Source organism: Nicotiana sylvestris, chromosome 8, assembly GCF_000393655.2.
Source record: "Nicotiana sylvestris chromosome 8, ASM39365v2, whole genome shotgun sequence".
Lineage (NCBI taxonomy): Eukaryota > Viridiplantae > Streptophyta > Magnoliopsida > Solanales > Solanaceae > Nicotiana > Nicotiana sylvestris.
In genome coordinates this window covers 222,527,015-222,549,804 of record NC_091064.1, presented here as the reverse complement: position 1 = coordinate 222,549,804, position 22,790 = coordinate 222,527,015, and the positions used below count along the sequence as shown (strand labels likewise).

At 32.5% G+C, this 22,790-nt stretch overlaps 2 protein-coding genes and 1 non-coding gene across 3 annotated transcripts; 1 reads left to right on the top strand and 2 right to left on the bottom strand.

Moving 5' to 3' along the window:
- Window positions 1-10,447: 10,447 nt before the first annotated feature.
- TRNAC-GCA (transfer RNA cysteine (anticodon GCA)) lies at window positions 10,448-10,519 on the top strand. The gene has a single exon. It is a non-coding gene; the product is annotated as a tRNA-Cys (tRNA).
- Window positions 10,520-10,947: 428 nt separating this feature from the next.
- Window positions 10,948-13,142, bottom strand: LOC104216416 (uncharacterized protein At3g28850). The gene is made up of 2 exons (XM_009766443.2): window positions 12,937-13,142; window positions 10,948-12,214 (listed from the first exon to the last, which is right to left on the bottom strand). Exons 1-2 carry the CDS (start codon window positions 13,060-13,062, stop codon window positions 11,168-11,170), a joined length of 1,173 nt encoding a protein of 390 aa, XP_009764745.1. The 5' UTR covers window positions 13,063-13,142; the 3' UTR covers window positions 10,948-11,167.
- A 5,069-nt stretch (window positions 13,143-18,211) lies between these two features.
- On the bottom strand, window positions 18,212-21,830 carry LOC104216414 (RNA polymerase II transcriptional coactivator KELP). The gene is made up of 3 exons (XM_009766442.2): window positions 21,336-21,830; window positions 20,254-20,359; window positions 18,212-18,472 (listed from the first exon to the last, which is right to left on the bottom strand). Exons 1-3 carry the CDS (start codon window positions 21,645-21,647, stop codon window positions 18,381-18,383), a joined length of 510 nt encoding a protein of 169 aa, XP_009764744.1. The 5' UTR covers window positions 21,648-21,830; the 3' UTR covers window positions 18,212-18,380.
- Between the last annotated feature and the right edge of the window lie 960 nt (window positions 21,831-22,790).

Here is a 22,790-nt window from a genome sequence, read left to right as displayed (position 1 = left end):
TAGATGTAAAAATTGAATGGATCCTTTAAATTTGCTATTCCTGTACATGATAAAGCATCTCAAAAATATCATATCCAATGATATGTGAATCAATTAATCACTTAATAGATGAACCACCCAACTTAATAGTGAAATTTAGCTTATTTGCTTTTCTTTATACCATTATTTGTTTTTTCTTTATATGATTTATATGGACGGTTCACCAGTAATACTTAATGTGCAAAATTTACGCCATCAAATGTTTTTTTTTACATAATATAATATGATACTTATTTAATATTTTAGGTTATTAATCTCGTTTGCTAGATAATTTCATTTAATCAAAGTAAAAATCATATGATTATGTGAATTTTTTTCTTTTGTCCACGTACACAACTTAGACTCAAGCATAAGTAATCACAATCAGAGGCGAAGCCACATGATCGTCGAAAAATTACACTGTGTATATACGTATAATATTACGTTTTAGAGGTATATAACGTATACTGAACATCTTTTGACGGAAATTATTTTCACTTTTTTTTTTTTTAAATTTGAACACCCTTTGAGAAATTCTTAGTTTCGCCACTGATCACAACGTTAATTGGAAGAAATATTTGTTGGCATAGTAGGTTTTTTTTTTTTTTTTGGCTTATAGTGTTTCCTCGACAAATCCTAAGGAACATGAAAATGGTTTATGTATTTGGTTGTGGAATAATTGAACAAAAAGGTGTAGGGGTCAAATGATTAATTCAATATTTAAGCTGAGTTGGTTGAAATGTCACAACCTAGAAAAGGAAAATGGTTCAGCTCTTCTTTCACGGCACTTCATTTGGAAAATAGACTTAGTCGTTGGTGATGTAGAATTGAATATTTGTTTTGTGGGTCAATTCCAAATAAATGAGACTTTGGTGGTAGTTGGCAGTGGCATTTGATTTAACAGTTTAACTTCTATGCACGGGTTATTTAATTCTTTTTATACAAGCAGTGTACTTATAATGAGTTCGGAACCTTTTTATTATCTTTTTGGACAAAAGTTACGTAAGTAGGTATAAAAAAAAGTTACATTTATATGTATAACGCCAAAATACACCACGCTATATCTTAACGGTAATTTTTACCGTTAAGGTATAGCGTGGTGTGTTTTCGCGTTATATATACTGACATTTGGCTGACACAGGTATAACATGCTGTATTTGTACGCTATATAAGCTATACCCCAAATTAAATAATCCCCTTCATCTTCTTCCCCGACCAGAACGATCCCTCCCCAATTTGTTTTTACTTTGAAGCAGTTTCTGGTCCCCCCTCCTCATCGTCTTCTTAAAAAAAAAATTGTGGGTCCTACCCGTCACACAAAACGTTAAGAACGTAGGTCTCACATCGTAGTAGAGCATCGTATTATTGTGGTTTCACTCTTTCGGACTCAAATTTTCACACAAAACACTACATCGAGGTATTTCGATTTATTTTATGTCGAAACTTATATAATAATGCATATTTATTAGTTGATTGAATGTGTTTTCATGTCATTTTGTGTTTTATTTGCGAAACTAGTATGTTATATTTATCCGAACTTAGATATTAGTGTTCTAAAAAAATTTAAAGTTGAGAAATAATTTTTTTTGTTAATATCAGGATTTAGATATTACTATTTCCATGTCGTTTTGTGTTTTATTTTTGCGAAACTAGTATGTTATATGTATTTTTGTGAATGTTATGTGATTAAAATGTATTTTTTGTTTATATTTAGTTTAGATTATTTATTAGCGTAGTAAAATATAGAACCTTTTAGCGTAGTAAAATGTAGAGTATTTTAGCGTAGAATCCCTATAGTTTAAGTATTGCTTATATTGGTAGATGAAAATATATATTTTGTACAATTAAATAATTAATAATTATGAATTTAAATTATAAAACAAACACACACAAAATTATCAAAATATTGAATTTGACACACATAATTATTCATGATAGTTTGGTGCTACTGGGCCTCACTGGGCTATATATAGCGTAAAAATACAGCACCCGTGCCAGTCAAATGTCAGTATATATAACGTGAAAACACACCACGCAACGGCAAAAGTTACCGTTAAGGTATAGCATGGTGTGTTTTGGCGTTATATATAAAGGTAACTTTTTTTTACACATATTTACGTAACTTTTGTCCAAAAAAATAATAAAAAGGTTCCGGACTCTACTTATAATTGGGTAATTATAAAAAAAAATTTATAATAAATATTAGTAATTGATAACCTAATAAAAATTGTAACTAATATATTATCACATAGTATTACACTGCACATTTATTTTAAAAATTTACATTGTCAATGTATAAAACTTGATCATCGAATTAGAGATTTCTCTAAGTTTGGTGTAATGTATAGTGTATTCGGGTGTCATGTGAATTATTATTTTGAAAATGGCACTTTTGATTTGTTAGAATTTTGTTGAACATATTGGTTGGTCACCAAAACCAACGTTAAAATGGGCATGTAAAGTTGATGAGATAATTTCTGTGTGTACTTTTGTTTTAAATAATGTGTATCAAATTTGTAATTTACTTCATATACAAATGCAAAAAAAAAAAAAAAAAAAAAAAACATATTCTTTATGTATTATTCTTATTAAGATCGATAATGAATTTGGTGTTAAAATGTCCATTACAACTTTTACAAAAAATGATTACAAAATTAACAAGGAAAGACAAAAAATAAACGAACATGATTCTAAACCTTGTACAGTTGTTTAATTATACTCCTATATGATTATCCAGGACATTTTGCATAAAATCAACAAGTTTAGGATAATACAAATTCTTTTATCAAATTACAAAAAAGAAGTAATAAGTCTTCCTGATAGAGAGAATGTTCATTTTGCTAATATGTTTCAATGCATCGTTGAAGTTTTTGTCAATAGATCACAATTACAATTACTCTAGAGAGGTTAATGATGTTAGGCTAGAAATCCGTGTTTTAGCCGTAATATTGCACACTAATTACTGTATTTTTATATGTGTATGAGCTTAAATGATAGTGAATTACACTTAGTACGTGTTTTATGCTTGCGGGAAGTGATCCCGAGTTCAAAATTTAATTTGGAGCTAAATCGATCAATTTAAAGCTTTAAAGTGTGAGTAAAAGCCCAATACATTAAGTCGGGATCGTGTTCGAAGGTCGTGTACCAAGTCTAGATGTCAAAAGAGGATGAAATAATTTTACTCTGAGGAATTTACACTGCCGCGCCGCAGGGCACGACGCAACAGTGTAAAACTGGTCTGACAAGAAAAGTTGATGTCCGCTGATGAAGTCCACAACCGCACCGCATGGTGCGGCGCGCCTGTGCAAATTTTATAGATCGAGAGTCCTATTTCGCGCAGGAAAATGTGTTTCATCTGAGCCCAACCCTACTTGGTATAAATACATGTAAAAACGCTATTTTGAGGACTTTTGACATATCTTAAACCTAGGGAGACTATTTTGGCAAGGAAAAGACGTTTGGAACAATTTTTGGAGGAGAGAATCATCAAGTTCTTCATTCCTTCATCTTTACTTTGTAATTTAATTATGCAAAATATTTGGGACATTGTTACTAGGAGTATGAGTAGCTAAACTCCTAATCTAGGGTTTTAATGGGACCTATTGGAGGATGATTTTCCTGTTACGTTAATATAGATTTGCCGTAGTATTTTCTCTATTTGTTAAGTAATTTAATTATGCAAAATATTTGGGAAGCTAAACTCCTAATCTAGGGTTTTGATGGAACCTATTGGAGGATAATTTTCCTGTTATGTTAATATAAATTTGCCGTAGTATTTTCTCTATTTGTTAAGTAATTTAATTATGCAAAATATTTGGGATGTTGTTACTACGAGGGATCAATACGGAAGGTTTAAAAGTGAGATTAGGAATAACGAAACCTTGGTGCGATCCGAGTGACCCGTACTTAAGGCCAACTAGCGTAGTTCGGGAGAATATGTCGAGTAAATTGTGGTAGTTACTCGGGAGAAAATTACGACACTCAGAGCGCTCATGATCGGTAGAGAAGACTTAGGTAAATTTATAGAAAACGTAGCGGAAAGGATTCCGACAATAGGGGAAATCATAGCCTTAGATCATTCTAATTCTTGTCTACAACCCGTTCGTAGTTAGTTATTAATTATTGCATTTTCATTACGTGATATTTAATTAGTAAACATCCAATTTGTTACTTAAATATTGCTGAAGATTGATTACGTGAATTTGTGCGAGTTTTGTAGGTGTGTTTAATAGGTTAATTCCCTATGGGATTCGACTTCGGACTTATTAACCGGAATATATTTGCAACGATCGCTTAGTCCTTTTTATAAGGCATAGTTGGGCGTGATCAGCTAACACATAAAAAAAAAAGTTTAGACAATAATCGACGTGTTTAAATTCTATGTAGTGTAAAAACAAATATACACAATCAAGTCAGTTGAAGGAAATAATAAGTAATTGATATACCTAGAATATATAAATAGTAAATAACCATTTATACATATTAAGTTATATTAATGTTGTACGAATTTAATATACTATCAGTATATAAAAAATGTCCTACATGCTAGGTTTTATTATAATTACAAAATCGGAGAAGAAATCCCTTACAATATGACGAATTATTGGGAGATAAATGATGAATAGCCCTTTTAACAATATATTGTATAGATGTTTCTTAAAATAATAGTCAGTATATATATATAAATATATATATATATATATATATATATATATATATATATATATATATATATATATATATATATTATGTATATTAACGTATAGTATACATAGTTTATAAATAATCAATGTATAATTTTTTGTATATTTGACTAACGAATATAGTTATTTTTGGTCAATCAGTTAAATGTGTAACTTGCCCTACTTTATTCATATGACCAATCAATTTTTGTACTTTATTAAGGAAATCTATCTGATGTTAGAAAATTCTTCGAATGATCTTAAAAGGAAGAATTAATTATCATCAAAGAGAAGAAAGAATCTCCTAAAAATACATATTACTTGTGTAAAACTACCAGTACAGTAATGATAGTGTATTTGTTTGTAAATTTGGTGAAAAAAAAATGTTACTAGTATATGATTATTTGCCAGTACATAAAATTTAAATTTTTTTAATTCTGAACTTACTCTCGTTAATTTCGATATCATTTAAATTAATGGAATGTAATATACTAATCTCTCCATTAATAATTAATGGACCAAGTTCATATGTATTAGCCCGAGCATTGAGGCTGTAAACAAGTGGTAGTCACCTTCACATGGTTGGTAATTTGTGACATTTCTCAATGAGCTTTTGACATGTTAGAAACATGAGTAGACAAGATTTTAATTTTATGGGTTTTAAGTTTTAGAAGGACGATTGTAAACGCTAATAACTCAATTCTAAATCTAGTATGTATATATATTTAATGAATTTTTTAACATATATATATATTAATTGAGCAAAAGTTAGTGGATTCGATCAAAACAAACATATATGTACGTGCGTCGCACGTTAATAATGGTATGTGATGATTTAAATATTTATTTATATGAAGGAACAATAAAATTTAATTAATGAGAGAAATTTTATGTATAATAATATAAATATCATCTAAACGACGAAAAATATTATTACATTAACATAAGACATGAATTTAAAATAAAAAGACATCATTAAAATTTACACAACTGATCAATTTTGTCATGTTAGTTAGATAATTATGTATTATAGTTTAAAAGTATTTAATGTGATGATATCTTAATGAACACTTATTTGTGGATAATATTTTTTGTGTATGTTTCCTCCCAATGCTTTGATTGTTCTGCCTTAACTAAAACTCTTGTTGTCAATCTTGATATTCCTGTTGAAAGTACAACATACATTTGTTCGTGCAAGAAAATATATTGCGGCAAATATAGTCCAATATTTAGGATGTTTGTCTTCGTGCTTTATTTATTATATTTGCAAAACAGTAATATACTAAAAATTATTTTCATACAAATTAAAAAAGATATTCTTTAGTTTCAGAAGACGAAAGTTAAATTCAAGGATAAGAATATACTTAGAAGCACATTGATCAGTATCATAATTTTTGCATGTGTGACGTTATTGTCAAAACTTCTATATACCATCTGTGTGCTATTACATAAGCTATTCGGTGATCTAAGTATTTCAGTAGCATAGCGAGCATATATTTCTTTAAGATAAACCTATATACAATGGAAGATCAATTTTAACTTAATCTATTATATATATGGCGACACTAACATACGTAAAAAATAATAAACTTGACAACAAATTAAACATGTATAGTTAACGGCCATTTGATATTAAAGTATTTAAGTATTCTTCTTGGTAGTAGTTATTAGTGTCATTTTCTGCTAAGTCAAAACAGAAAATATTTTATTTTTACTATAAAATTTTGCAATCAACCTTTTATTTAGTTGATCAACATATTCATTTCTACTAACTAAGATATGATATCTTTTTAATTCTATCACGCGATTTGCACCATTTGTATTTTAATCTAATGATGAAAATAGTTCTCTTATTAAATGCACTACTATTACCATTGAGATTGATAACCAAGTGTTTAGAAAGACCAAATCATCTTTTATTGGATGTTTTTTTTTCGTTTCCGACACGAAGCAAGAAGACATTGTATACTGAATCTGTTCTTACTTTATATTTCTTTGAGGCTAGAATTATAACTTTGACAAGCTAGCTTTTATAGTCTCTGCTCTTGTCGATTTTGGAAATACTGGTAGTACTTGACATAATTACCTCCCAAACCATTAATTTACCACCAAATGGTTCATTAATATCCAATATATCTCTAAAATTTATTTTGATCGTTTGACACTTAGCTATAAGTGCTTCATCCCATATTATTAATTTTGCTTTCCTTATAAATTTAGCAACATTGCTCTGCGTTGATATATTTGTAATGGTTATTTAAGTTGTTTGAAGAGGTATATCAAATCTAAAGTGAGTGGCCTCACAATAAAATCATTGTTGGTACATCACTTGCTATTATTGCTAACAATGTCATGCCTCTTGATAAGATATTTGTAAGTAATGCATAACATAGAAATATTGTTTCGATTTTGTCGGAGACATCTACAAAGAATAATCTCGTTATAGCAGAGTCGACTCTTCATAATATAGTCTTGACAGCTTGTTATTATTCAGAATTGCTTCCTAATATTTGTATAGTATTTTAATTCTTAATAATATACTAAACTTTTTACTTTCTGCTCTAACGCTCTTTTTATGGAATAAATTTATTTACCCTAAGATTTATTTTTAACTTGAATAAGAAATTTACTCATATGACGAATTTAAAAAATAATTGAATTGGATTTGTTTGCTAAATAATTAATTAAAAGATTTAATTATTTGGTTTTAAAATAAAAAAATATCTATTTTATATTGATTTAGATCTTAATATTAGTTCCTCTTGTTTATTTAATCATAATTATAATTTTATCCATCATAAATTTTATTTTCAAAGAGTAAAAAAATGACACGACATTTCACTTTACATCTTTATGTCTGTAGAATTATTAGTAGTATTGACTCTTACCAACCATTTTTTTCTTTTTCTCACACATTTATAGTCGTAAATATTTTTTTAGTTGTTGTTTAATAATTGGCTATTTTTTAATATTAAACAAAAATTAATTAAAAAGTATTATTTTTTTAGAAAAATAGTTCAAATATAATATAAAAATATATTATCTCGAGGGTATTTTTTGTTTTTCTCAATTTCAACTCTTCATGCCGTCTAGTTAGTATTACTTTTTTTTTTTTTTGGTATTGAATATTATGGAGTGGTAATGTATTGCCAATATGGAGGATTCTTATGAAATTAATTTTATTAAACCTTCCTATATATTTTTAATAAGAATTTAATAGATAAAATTTTATTAATTTTAAAATCTTAAATATTAAAATTAGCATAGAAGGTATTGTAATCCAATAAATAAGTTATTGCAGTTATGTCCTTTCCCTATGAGTTCTTCCGTTTAATTTTTTAGGGCTATTTTAATATATTAATATTGTATTTATGCCTTTATAATAATATAGGCTCTCTTTTTTTAAAATGGATTTGGACAATTTAATACATTTTCAAATTAAATTAGTAATAGGGCATTATAATACGTTTTCAAATTAATTAGTAATAAGAATTTTTAAGAAGTATATTCTAAAAGCAATAAGATTACATGATTAAAGATATTTACTTGTTCAATTTTATATGAATTAGACAACCGGAAAGTAATTATACTAATATGATTCCTAAAGGTAATCATGTAAGATTCGTAACGTATAGTATTATGTCCTAAAACTAATAGGATTATAAGGCTAATATCTAGAATTCCGGTTATGTCATTTTATTATGAGTTATTATGTTTAATATTATAAGATTATTTTTTGTATACCGACATTATATTCGTATTTTTATAATAATAATAATACTATATGTGAAAAGGAACATGTAAGATTTTATATATATAAATATCCTCAAAGGTCTATTGCAAAATCTTCTCAAACACGAAGAAACAACTCGAATTTTCCATCTATGATTTTATTTCATCTTCAAAAGAGAAAATTTTCGTAAAATTTGGAGGTTGAAAAGTGGTTCTTGCATTCATTAACTATAGTATAAATGGTAAAAGATATTTCTCCAATTCCTTTTTTTACGGACAAATAGCTAGAGTTATGCGGCCATTTCACCGAAATTTTAATGGCTTCTTTTAGACTATTTGTTTAAAAATTATTTTTTTCTCTCTAAAAACATACTCAAACAAAGAGTTAGAAGCTAAGGTCTAACCGATAAGAACAAAGCTATCAAAATAATCTAGTGCAATAGAGTGATTCAAAGAGTAATGTAGGGACAACTTTTGGCTTTATAAATAATATTATTACCAAACAGAAAAAAAAATCCACAATATTTTAGACACATAGAATTAATTAAAATTATCTGTAACCTTTAGTAAATCTTTTTTTACCTTAGAAACTATCTCAGGAACTTCAAATTATTTGCAAAAAAATTATATATGTATTTTTTAGGTTTTTGGTTTAATATTTATCTCATGCAATAACGATAGTAAAAATATAAGAGAAAATTATTTTCTAAAAATTGAATCAATTTGAACCCACTGAAAGCCAACAAACACTACACGTGTAGTGGATATCAAGACCGATAAGCTATAATAAAACAACTTAGTTGATAGTTGACACGAAAATCTCTAAAGAAAATAATAAAGTTAATTAAAAATATAATAATATGAGGGAATAGTACCTTTTGAAAAGTTTGCCGATTTATGATGAAGAATGTGGAATAATGATTTCTTTTGTAGAAGTATTTGGCCCCAGTCTTTTCTAAATGGATTCATATAGTAAATTCATATCAAATTGAATTGGAAATACAGTCCAAATAGAAAAGGAAGAAAGATCAAGCTTTTAGTCTGTTGTGGCTGTTGATGTCCATAAAGAAATAGAATTATAGCCTTATATCACGAGTATTGAAAGTAGAATTTGAAGATACATAGCCAGTGATTATGCTGAAAATACTCCAGCATAAGTATACTAGAACTCCAGTATAATATATCGATCCAGTATAATATGCTGGAAGTTCATACAGAGGTGCTCCAATCTCCAGTATATTATGTGGGAACTTTCCGTGTGTTGGAGTTCCAGCATAATATGCTGGAAGTTCATACACAGGTGTATCGATCTTCAGTTTATTATGTTTGAATTTTCCGTGTTGCAGCAAAATAGTGGCTATTTTTCAATGACTTTACAAACGCTGTCTATTTTTGAATGATAAGTTCGAAAACTGACTAACCCGTGCTATTTTTACCAGTTTAGTTGGCCACTCGATTGATAATAATTAGCAGACTTTTAACTATATAAATTAATCAAAATAAAATCTCTTATATATGTGTTTACTTGAAGTACAAAAGCCTAAGGTGCATTTGAACTATCACTTTTTATAGCTTCAATAGATTAGCTAGTCATGTATATCAAGTTTTATATTTTTCATTTGGTCATATATACAGTGACGAAGCTAGGAAATTCAATAAGTGTGTTTAAATTTTAAACACTCTTTGCCAGTGGACTATGCAAAGGTATTTAAAGTCTATTTTTAATCTATAACAAATAATATTTTACCTTATACGTAATATAATTTTTCGGCGAAGGGTGTTTAGTTGACCACCCTTGGGCCAACATACGTAATATAATCTCTATATATATATATATAGAAAAAATTGACAAAAACAAAGAAAGACCTAAGTTGAATAATCAAAACTCATTGACAATAAACACACATGACGCAACCACCACATCCTAAGAAGTTAAACTCAAAACATAGCGATTCCTAATACAAATCAGGAAAATTAAAAAGGTTAATATTTGCTTTAAGCAGCTGAGGACAAAGGGGTCCTTAGCTCAGTGGTAGAGCATTTGACTGCAGATCAAGAGGTCACCGGTTCGAACCCGGTAGGGCCCTACAAGAAATGTTATTTATTTTCTTTAAACTTTTCCTTTTCTTAAAATAAACTATTATTTTGTGACTGCAATTATCAATTTGTATTTAAAAATTAATTGAATTGGAATTGCATCTCCAGCTTCAATTCCTTTCAATCCACAGCACTCGTAAACTTATTCAATGGAAAGCAGGTCAATGAATCAATCCATAAAACTGACAAAATCTAATACTCCCTCCGTTTCAATTTATGTGAATATGTTTCCTTTTTAGTCCGTACAAAAAAGAATGACCTCTTTCCTTGTTTGGAAACAATTTACCTTTACACAAAGATTTATAGCCACGCATAATATACGTGCCTCATTTTAGACCACAAGATCAAAAGTCTTCTCTCTTTTCTTAAACTCCGTGCCCAGTCAAATGAGTTCACGCAAATTGAAACGGAGGGAGTATACCTCAAAAATAAAGTATATAAATCATTCAACTGAAAACTTTACACTGAACCCAAACCATGAAAAAGTTTGTTACAAAATTATATATATGCAAAGTAATTGCATACATTCGTGTAACAATTCAGGCACCTATACTTCGTTCACAAAAAAGGAATTACATTTTTGCGTTCACTAACTTAAAATCTTATGTATGTGTACATACGAGGATACATACACTCATTCAATCGCAAATAGGGCAATGAATCAAACCATTTTCGTTACACTTTGGACATCTTTCCTTAACATCCCCATTCACAACTTTGCAACTTCCTCCACAATCAAAACATGGCACAAACCTAGCCCCTCCACACCCTTCACACCCTAACCTCCCCACACCCCTCTCTACTCTCGCCCGATTCAGTATTCTCCCCAGTCGACTCGTCTCGTTCAAGTTCACTACTTCCTCTACTCCACCAATATACCTTCCTTTAACAAACAACCTCGGCACGCTCGCGTCTTCTTCTTCTCCTAGAAGCTCTTTCAATTCCTGACGAAACTCACCGTGCAACGCCACGTCGCGCTCGTCGAAAACCACCCGGTGTGATTCCAGGATTAGCCTCACTTTGTTACAATCCTCGAATGTACGACGCACACCGCCAAGTGATGTCGTGTAGACAACCAATGAATCCTCGCCATGTGGCGGACACTTTTCGGGGTAATCACTTAAAGGGTCAAATTTTATGAAAGTTGGAACTTTCCCTTCTTTTTCTCTTTCCATTTTGTCTCTTAACAAAAATATATTCTCTTTCACTGGCTTGTACCCTTCAGATTCTATCTTTTGTTGTACATTCCCCGTATGAACCACAATTTGTGACTCATTTTTCACTGTTTTATTACCAAACTTTTGCAACTTTTTATATTCTTCATAAGTAGGCATGGACTCAGTTTTCTTCAACTCATTAGGTTTTTTTGAACCTTTGGATGAAATGTTGGATTCAAGTTCTTCAAGGGTATGAAAGGAAAAGCTTTTTCTTGGAAGTCTCCTTTTAGGGGAAGCGCCGCCATCTTCGGCGGCTGGCGGCGGCGGCGGCGCGGGGAGTGCGAGGAGAGGTTTTTTAGGTGATTTTAGTGGTGGAGGATTTTGTAGGGTTGGTTTAATATCTTCTAAAGCTTTGCTAACTTCATCCCATGAACGAGGATTCTCATCAATATTTGCATTGAATTTTGCAAGAATTGGTTGTGGTATTATTGCAAGTTGTTTCTCTTCTTGTTCCTCCTCATCTTCTACCTATTGAAACGTAAATTTATCACGTCAAATCATCAAGAAAAAATAAAAAATACGGATGCAACCTACAATTGCAAATTTGCTTTTCCATAATTATCAAACCAAAACATATGAATTCAAAAAGGTTTATCATAGATATCCGTTGAGTGACCTCATAGCAGTGTCGAAGCTAAGAATTTTTTCAAGGGTGTTCAAATTTAAAAGAAGTGAAAAACATTTCCGATAAAGGGTGTTCAATATGTGTTATATACCTCTAAAACGTAATATTGTACCTAAATATGTTGCTTAATTTTTCGACGAAGGGTGGTCAAGTGACCCCTTATGACCATGTGCCCATGCCTCATAGTATAAAAAATTCTTTAACTGACGATATATAAAACTTAAACTCATTTTAAAACTTCTCTATTTTCCAAACATGAGATATCAAGAAAACAATTATTTGTATAATTGCACTAGTTTCTTCTTTCCTATTTAGCCCGCCACAATTGAGAAATTATTTAGTTTCTAAATAGAGTTTTAAAAAAAAATGCACTTCAACATAAAAACCATATTTTTAAAAACAATTGGAAATGGAAGGGACATTGAATAGCATCAAAAGATTTTTTTCGTTAAGTGAACTTAATTAGAAATTACGTCAGGATATCTATACATAAAAATTTATACTTTGTGAGGTATTATCGACTCATTTAACATTGAATCTTAGTTTAATTTATGCCAAACAGTACCTTGTTATTGCCCGCTTTGAGCCAAGGCTCTTCGATAGAGTTGATATCAAAGACGGCGAAGCTCGTCGGCGGTGGACGGTAGACGTCGACGGTAGCCTCTATTCTTTTCGATGAGGCGCAACCCATAATTCGATAAGTTTTATTCTGAGTTCAACGAAATGTGAATTTAGTTTTTCTGAGTTATGACTTATGCTAAGCAACTATTACATGGATATAGTCATATAGGTAAGTCTTAGCCTTAAAAATTATATGTGGTGTTTGGTATTGCCAATTGGTATTGAGACAACCAATTGAGGATTTAGCCAAGATTTTGGTCGTATGGATATTGAGATGACACGTGGCATTTTAATTTTTTTTTTCTCTTTTTATTCTTTATCTGTTTTTCTTAACCAGGAGAAAAATGGAATTAAATAAAGGATGGACATAACTTCATTTAAGACCAAAGTCGTTATCTCATTTTATGCCGTGCCTTATTTTTCTTAGTTTTATCCCATATCCTTGTTTAGGGAATAATATAGATTTAAATTATGAAATAATGCTTTATTTAGAAACAATATAATAAAACGTTTTACAAATTTTATTTAGTAACAATATAAAAAGTTTTACAAGTTTTGTGCAAATTGAACGACTCCAACACTAATCCACTCAGATTATCATCTATGTTAACTAACATTTACCAGTAGTTGGTTTATAACTCACTCAACTTTCTCAAATTTCACTCCCCTTATTTAATTTATGTAAACTTATTTAATTGGGCACAGAGTTTAAAAAAAAAAAGAAAACTTTTAAATTTGTGGCACAAAATAAGGCACATCTATTGTAAAGTAATCTGCTTTCAAATATATTTATTTATTTATTTATTTATTATTAGTATTATTATATAATCGTGGTGTTCGGGCCAGCTTGTGCGCACCTAGATTAATTCCACGGGATACGTGCCACCTCCCACCAGCGGGTATCAGGTAACTCTATCCACCAAGGTTTGGATAGATGGGAAGAAATCACCTAGAGTTTTTTGTCTCCGCCGGAATTTGAGCATGAGACCTCATGGTTCTCACACATTTCATTGACCACTAAGCCACACCCTTGGGTGCAAGTGCTTTCAAACACCTGCCATCTCCCATCAGCAACAGGTACCAGATAACTCTATCCACCAAGGTTTTGATAAATGAGAAGAAATCACCTAGTATTTTTTATCTCCGCTGAGATTTGAACCTGATACCTCATGATTCTCATCCACTTTATTGACCACTAAGCCACACCTTTAAGTGTAACTGCTTCCAAATATGAAATGAGGCCCTTCTTTTTGGGCAAATTAAAAAGGAAATCGGTTCATACAAATACAAAATTAGGGACTAAAATTTTTAGACATGTCCCAAAATGGATACAGCTCATGTATCATTGTCAAAGAGGTAGATAGAGTGGGTACTAAAGGCTGCTAAATTTGGGATGTGGTAATCAGAGACACAAGAGGGCCATTCCTTTATAATGGTACTTGGATTTTATTGGCTTGGAACATAGCACGTACCCACTAATATACTCTGTTTAGTGTCATTTAGACCACATGATAGAAAATGCCAAAGTTTGTGTATGACCTACTTTATTTTCTTTCATCAATATCAACCAGAAATATTACTAATCCATAGGATTAATGGTTTGAAATTATGTATAATGAGACGCTGTTACCATCGTATATAACCCTCACCTCTATTACAACACGTAAATGGCTATCGTAACTCTTACAATCCATGGACATTCTTATATATGGTCATAGATTTTTGCTTGGCAAAAATTAGGAGAACCTCGGGCAGCAAATTTTATGTTACTCCCTCCAGCTCGATGATTCGGAGTATGAGGGTCAAACAGGGGCGGAGCTACGTACTAAATTTAGGTGCTTCAGCACCCATTAAACTTTACACAGCATAGGTATAGTTATATAAGAAATTTGAGGTATCTGATATAAAAGGAAAAGAAAGCACCTACCAACCAAAAAATTAAGTAGTTACTACACATCAGGAAAAATTAAGCACCCACAAACATAAAATCCTGGATCCGCCACTGGGGTCAAACTATAAAAATTTCAATGTGAATTTAGATGGTTGACAGTAATTTGACTTTCTAAATAATAACTGCATCAAATAAAGTGGGACATAGAGTAAATGATAAATAGTCGTACTAGCTATAAGTTGGGTAGTCAAGTGCGTCGATTAATATTTGTACGGGCTACTAATAGTTAGGTGAAGAAAAACAACTTCTCCATTGAACCACGCCTCAAGTATAGGCCATTTTAGTCCTAGTCGTAAATTATCCATGGGCCAAATAATTTTAATTAGGCAATATAGTATTATCTATATACGGTCAAAATCGAACTTGCCCTTTTGTGACTAATCGAGACCGAAATATGAAAGGCCAAAGTTCAACCTCGTGTTATATCGAACCATGGTGCAAAGTTAGATTGACGAGCTCGTGACCCAGAGACCGATCAAGATCGAGATTGACCAAGATCGAGATCGAGTAAGAAAGAGATCGAGGGAAGCTTACCGAGCCAAATAACAGAAAGCCGAAATATTCGCAATCGGGCGAGGATCACGCAGAAATCCTGTCACGTATCAAGAAGAGGCCGATTAATTAGCTAATCATGAGATTTTTTACCTCATATAGAATTGTATCAAGAGTAGAACTCCCTTACTATATAAAGGGAGTCTGATCATTTGTAAAAACATCATATTCACGCAATACAAAGCAATATACTGTCGTTTTCTAGCTTTCATTATCTTGTTATTCTGTTCATAATTCAATTGAAATATCTTTTGGTTCAAGGGTGACTGAACTCGAGGGCCAAGGTTATTCAATTTGTGTCGTTTGCATTTACTCTTTTATCATCAATTTCAATACGAATTTATTTTTCTTAATTTATACCAAATCATATCATGTGTCCTTTAAACCGCGTATAAATTCAATTGTTATCCGATTTTAGGGTAAACAATACCTTAGGGGAAGAGACTAGCTAGATGAAGTAAAAGATACATGGAAAGTCAAGGAAGTGGATTTAAGAAGCAATCTTTAGACTTTCCGAAATCCAGCTACCTATTATAATTAGATAACATCAACAATTAATAGCTGACGTTCTCCACAAAGCAAATAGCTCCTGAACAAGAATTGCAGAAGAAAACTGAAGAGAAGAATAGAGAAGGAACGAGATGATATTATTTTTGATAATCCCCAACGATACAAGATTTCCCTATTTTATAGGCATCAACTTCCAACCGAGAGGTTGTGAGTTCGAGTCTCCCCAAGAGCAAGGTGGAATGTTCTTGGAGGGAAGGATGCCGGGGATCTATTTGGAAACAGTCTCTCTACCCTAGGGTAGGGGTAAGGTCTGCGTACAGACTACCCTCCCCAGACCTCACCAAGTGGGATTATACTGGGTTGTTGTTGTTGTTACTCTCCTAACTGAAAGTGCGACAGAAACCGGCAACTCCCCTAGCCCCTAAACCCTTTTCAACTAATTACATTTCATAATAAATGACAAATATACCCTTATACTAACAAACTAACTTCTTGACTCTATTAACTCTCTGAATTGGCATATAACACAATAACGGGGACCGGTGTCGATCTTCATTATCAAACAAGCCGCTTCAAGTTATATATGTATGAATCTAGCAGTCAAAGTTGGTGTGAAGCAAAAAAATATAGGTGAAAATGTGTTGTTTTTGGGACTAAACGCAATTTCAATAACATCTAGTTATCTTCCTTCTTGTGAATATTATAAAGGAAACCGTATCTACTTTACTCTGATGATAAGCAACCTCCACTTCCAACCAAGAGGTTGTGAGTTTGAGTCTTCCCAAGAGCAAGGTGGGAAGTTCTGGGAGGGAAGGATGTCGGGGGTCTATTTAGAAACAGCCTCTTCTGCGTATACACTACTCTCCCCAGACCTCACTAAATGAGATTATACTGGGTTGTTGTTGTTGTATCTACTTGGATGATTATATCGAGGGTCATAAGGTTGGTGGTAAAGGAGGTTATGACATTGGTTTCTATGACTTGGATAGTAGACATATAGAGTTGTGGCGATACAATAATAACACCAAATACTGGCGGTGGCTGTGGCCAACACCAATTTGGTACATATACAACCCTGAAGATTTCATTAAGGAGTAGTCATGGGCCTTTGACAAGGATGAAGATGGAATAAGAAAGGTTGGTTTACTAAATATATATTTTTTTCCACGCAATTAATGTCATATACCCAAGTTTTACTCTGTTATGTATGAATATTGTTTTTCATTTTCTTTATTATATAAACCAGTTTGTTTTAGAATTTATCAATTTGTTAGTTTACCTTTTGGATTTGGCTTTTTTCCTGTACTCGACTTTGCTAGAAAATTTTGGCTGGAACGATCTAATTGTGCTTTTGTGTGGGACTTGAACATTTCTCAAAAGGAGTAGAATGTGAGCAAAATGAATACTGCTACTATTACTACTAGAACAGTATAAGAAATGCTACTGTACATTCTAGGCTAGTAGCAAAATGAATACCGCTACTAGTACAATAACAAGCTAAAATGTTCAAGTCCCACACAAGCACAATTAGATCGTTCCAGCCAAAACAATAATTTCAAAACTATTCGTTTTAGCTTGTTGGAAGCATAAATGAATACTGCTACTATTACTACTAATTCCATTTTTGTTCTTTTGCTTTTGCTAAGATTGTGATAGATAAAACTCCAATGAGTACTAGACTGCCACAGGCTTAAAACTGTATGATATTAGTGAGAATGATATCTGAGGGCAAGTGCACAGACAGTCATTCTCAGGGCAAGTGCACAAACAGCCCTACTTCAGGACAATTCGGTACATTTTTTACCTGAAAAATTGAGTTGAAAAACTCATATCCGATATGCACCGGCTAATTCTTAAATAACAATCCTTTAGAGTGACTACCTGGTGTCTTGAATTTTAAACTAAAATCTTAATTTCAGGACATTTAAGTATATTTATATCCTAAAAATTTGAACTGAAAAACTGAAATCCAAACGCACTAGCTAATTCTTAAATAGCAACCCTTAGAGTGGCTACCTCGTGTAAACAGTGTCAGATGTTCACAATGTTTTGCTTATGGTCTAACTAATAGCCAGGTGACCAAGACCAACTTAACACCATTGAGCCACGTCTCAAGTATAGGTCATTTTAGGCATGTCTTGATTAGCCTTTGGCCAAATAATTTTAGTTAGGCAATATATGGGCACAGACTAGTTAGATAAAGGAATTTAAGAAAATTTCTTTAGTCTTTCCAAAATCTAGCTACTTCTTATAATCAGATAACATCTATATACCCAAAAAAGCAGGCGTAATGCTAAAAAATAAGTCTCCTACTGTTCAAGTACTTTAGATATTACAATCTACTACTGCATGTTACGGAAAAAGGAGGAAATAAACTAACACCTTGACTCCATTTTCTTGATAGCTTTCTCAACTGCAGGAATATTCTTGTTGAATGTTGCCCATTGCTCAGCTGTCAAGCTTATGCCTGCAGGGAATACCATAACTAGTATCAGAAATGGTCCTTTTTTTTCCTTTTGCAATTTTACCTGGATGAAATCAGGATATTTACATAATGAAATTTTAGAAAAGCCAAGGGAAGAAAGAAGAATATTGCTGCAGTGTCACCACCTATATTGCAGGTACAAGGACCATATAGTGAACTTATAGGGGAAAGACATCTATAGAGCAGCATAAACTTAGCCTTATGATGGAACTGGCACTTGTTAGAGTCGAATGAAGATAAAACATCTACTTCTATCAAAAAGCCTTTTTTTAAGCATCCTCAACAAATCATCAGTACCATCGTCATCCGTTTCTTTTGCTTCTAAACTCAGATCGCTCATTGGCTAAGTTTAACACCTCTAATGATTCAGAAGAAGACAAGAAAAACAAAGCAGAATGCTACACTAGCAGTTATAGTGTACATTCATGATTCAATAGAAAGACCAGAAAGCAAAATATCCAGGCGGTCTTATAGTGGCCCATTGAGTCCAACATTGAGCTGAAAAAAATCTTTGCAGAAATTAGTGTAAATGTTTTTCTTTTGTTGGGGGAGGGGGTGTCAGAACCACTTATTGAATGCTCTAAACATAAGCCGGTCTAAGAACTCATAAGCTGAGGTTCTCTATAAAGCAAATGAATCAAGAAAAAATAAAGGAGAAATGTTAGGAGCCTTCTTTTCTTGCTCTCAAACATCTGATCTTCTTATCGTGCTCATTTGCAACATGATACACTTCGACATATTCATGCTATGTTGGTGGGACCACTATAAATTCCGGATGACGTAAAAAGCGGGGTTGAATAACATATGGATAGAGGTATGCAGGGGTGCCAAAAACCTCCACTGCAGAAGGTGGCGCACTTGTTTTAAGATGGACAAAGACAGATAAAATTACAAATAATATCTAGTAGATGGGAAACCAACGAAAATCAAATATTAACAAGGTAACTTTGGAAACCACTGAAAAGCCTGGAAAACACTAGAAAGTACAGCCATTGACTTGGAAATAAACAGCTCAAAGATCAGAGTGTAGATAGCTTTCGTGACACTCCTCGTACAATACTCTCTGGTGGAGGTTTAAAATCAGCAATAAGGCAAGAAATGCTCATTCAAAAAATTAAATTCTTTATTGCTTACCCAAGCAATAGGGCAACCGAAGTGCTTATACAGAAACCTTCAAATTGTTTATTGACCACAAAGCAATAGGGCAAGAAGAGCTTATATTATAAGAACCTAAATGCTTTACTTAATTTTTATGTTCTCTCGACCTCTTTAAGTGATCGCAGTAGACAGCTAATAAAATCATGTATAAGCTAATTAGATATTTTGTCGGGGTAAGGGCGTAAGAGTGCACACAGATTATGGTGGTACAATAAGCTAATAATTCCTCTAAGAGATAGACTTGAAAAAAATCAGGCAATAAGAAAGGAAGCAAGAAGGCAGCAAGAGATAAAACTCTTCCGTCAAGTTCTTCCTACTCCACAAAACCTAGGACATAAAATACGGAGCAGCCTTAAGATGGATAACAAATAACTACAGATTTTAAGCAAAGAAAGGAAATATACTTTTTCTCCTCGTAGCAATTCAAACTATGAGCATAGTGCGATTTAATTCCTCCATGCAAACAAGAATTGAAAAAAAATTTGGACAGAGACTTCATTTCTAGTTATAGCAATCACCTAAGCTTATTTCAAATGAGAAAACATGCAAACATGTGTATAAACAATGCATACATGTAATAAACAATCTAATAAAGATAGTATTACCTTTAGAAGTAGGTAACTCCTTGCCATCTTTGTTGTAGTACTCTCTTATCGACACCAGAGTTTTTCCCCTAAACTCAGTAATTGTCACTCTTCTCTTATGTGACAACTACATGGAATGTCCAAAAAAGAAACATCAGGAACATCAACTCAGCAACAATAAAACAACATGAAACAAGGAACATTTCACATCACAAATGATTTTTAAGACCTAATAACTAGTACTGTAATGACTGAGTTCCAAGTACTAGTATCAACATCTAAATTTCAGTATGAATGCAAACAAAGATTTTTCAAGTGCTTAATTAAAGTTAGATACCAGAAACTACATATCACAATTCCCTTAAGCCTATAGTTAAACTACTATAACATTTTAAAAATTATAATCAAAGAAAAAACTGTTTAATTCCAAAAATAGTACTACCTATGTTACAACTTATATGACATTATTCCTTATTAGTCATTCCAAAAGAAAGAAAAACACATTTCTACATTTGAAAATTGTGAGAATGCATGGGAGAAAAATCTATTATTAACAATGATACAATAAGTCTTATATATAATACATACTCTACTCCTACTACATATGAGACTATGACATATTCTACTCCTACTACATATGGGACTAGGACATATTATACTCCTACTACATATGTGACCAGGCATACTTACACATAACTATCTAACAAAAATAATTAACTTTACACTTCCCATTTTACTATTAATGGGAAGTTTTTATAGCCCACACAAAAATGTTGTATTCCCGCCGTCCCATTTTATGTAATGCACTTTGAATAGACACATATTTTAAGGAAAAAAATTTGTGAATGTATGACCTAAAACAAACTATAGATATTTGTTTGGCTATATCTCAAAGTTTAATCATTACTAAAACAGACTAAAAAGAAAAGTGCATCATTCTTCTAATACCACAAGCTTCAAAAGTTCTATTTTTTTTCCTTAAAATTCAAGCTATGCCATATAAGTTGGAAAAGCAGGAAAAATTTCATTCTTTTTGCTACAGAGAGAGGATTTCAAAACACATAACAAAAAATTACATAATTACAGCAGTTGAGAGAACTTACTCGGCAAACGATGAGATCGCCGTCGTCATCGTACTCTTTATCACCGGCGCCACTGCTTTTCTTTTTATCGTCCTCTTCCTCCTCCTCCTCTTCTTCTTCTTCCTCATTTGCCTCCGCTTTAGCTTGTTCTTCGGCGAGGAACTTCTCCACGACTTGCCGTACAAATGCCTTTCGGATCGGGTCGGATAGTTCAAGCCCTAGTTTTTCGGAGGCCATTTTTCGGATTTTGAGCTCCGTAACTTCGTCCAGGTTACAGGATTTCAGGATTTCCAGTACTGTTTCTTCGATTTTGTTCGAAGTTTCTGAATCCATTTCTAAGAATGTTCTGGAATTTCAAAAGGTTGCAGAGATTTTGCAGCGGTGGATTTTAGCTCAATTTGGGAAGTAGTTGGAAAGACACTGTATTTAGGTTTTTATGTCGCTTCGTTTCACTTCTCGAGGGTTTCTAATTATCTCTGTTTTATTTGTCGCGCTTTCAGAGTAAAATTTAAAATTAAATTAATATGTTACCAAATATGGTCTATAATATGTTCACTCTACACTTGGAAGTAGGCCATGAATGTCTCAATCTTGTTTACATTTGTTTTTATAGTAGACTCACTCTACCGAGGGGCAACAAACCGCTTTTGGGGGCGAGAACCCTAGATGTCATGTAGCCTCCTGATTATAAATGTGGCGCGCTACACATCCATAATCAAGACTCTACTAGACACGGCTCATAGACAACCCCTAGGACAGACTTGCTCTGATACCAAGTTTGTCACGACCCAAACTGAAGGGCCATGACTAGCACCCGACCACACTTGCCGAGCACCAACGTACATTTCATCTAACCTTCATTATTATCTTTTAAGGCTGACGAGATCAATATAAATGGTAGACCTAGATCATGGACAACCAGCAATAAAATATGACGGCATGAACATACATAGCAGGGGATGACCAGACAATCAAGAAACTACGTATAAGGTATGAGCTACCACGCTACTATGAAAGACTATACAACAAAAACTAGCCGACAAGGCATACCAAACTATACATGAGCCGACACCTGTCTATGAGCCTCTAAAAGAACATAAGTGTTGCAACATAGCCGGAACAGGGCCCCGACATACCCATAATGTCTATAACAAAAATTGCATACCAAGACCAAGGCAAGTCCGGAGAAGGGATCTCGCCAATCACCGCTGAACTGGACAGTCTACTGTGGTGGGGGAGCTGCACCTGCCTGTCTATCAGGACCTGCAGCACGACATGCAGCGTCCACAAATAAAAGGACGTCAGTACGAATAAAGTACTGAGTATGTAAGGCAAGGAACCATAAATACGATCAGTAATGTAAGCAAGGATAGAGAATATACAACCTGTAACATCTTAGTACCTCTGAGGGCTACTTACATGAAATGCATGATACATATGTATAAATACATAAACCTTTAAAGCATTCGCCTCTGT

What these genes read in the sequence shown, in the direction of transcription:
- LOC104216416 (XM_009766443.2), bottom strand. Translation starts at nt 13,062, where the DNA reads ATGGGTTGCGCCTCATCGAAAAGAATAGAGGCTACCGTCGACGTCTAC. An exon ending in TCAAAGCGGGCAATAACAAG is followed by an intron (nt 12,215 to 12,936) that starts GTACTGTTTGGC and finishes ACGTTTCAATAG; the next exon opens with GTAGAAGATGAGGAGGAACA.
- LOC104216414 (XM_009766442.2), bottom strand. Translation starts at nt 21,647, where the DNA reads ATGGATTCAGAAACTTCGAACAAAATCGAAGAAACAGTACTGGAAATC. An exon ending in GCGATCTCATCGTTTGCCGA is followed by an intron (nt 20,360 to 21,335) that starts GTAAGTTCTCTC and finishes CATTCCATGTAG; the next exon opens with TTGTCACATAAGAGAAGAGT. An exon ending in GGAGTTACCTACTTCTAAAG is followed by an intron (nt 18,473 to 20,253) that starts GTAATACTATCT and finishes TATTCCCTGCAG; the next exon opens with GCATAAGCTTGACAGCTGAG.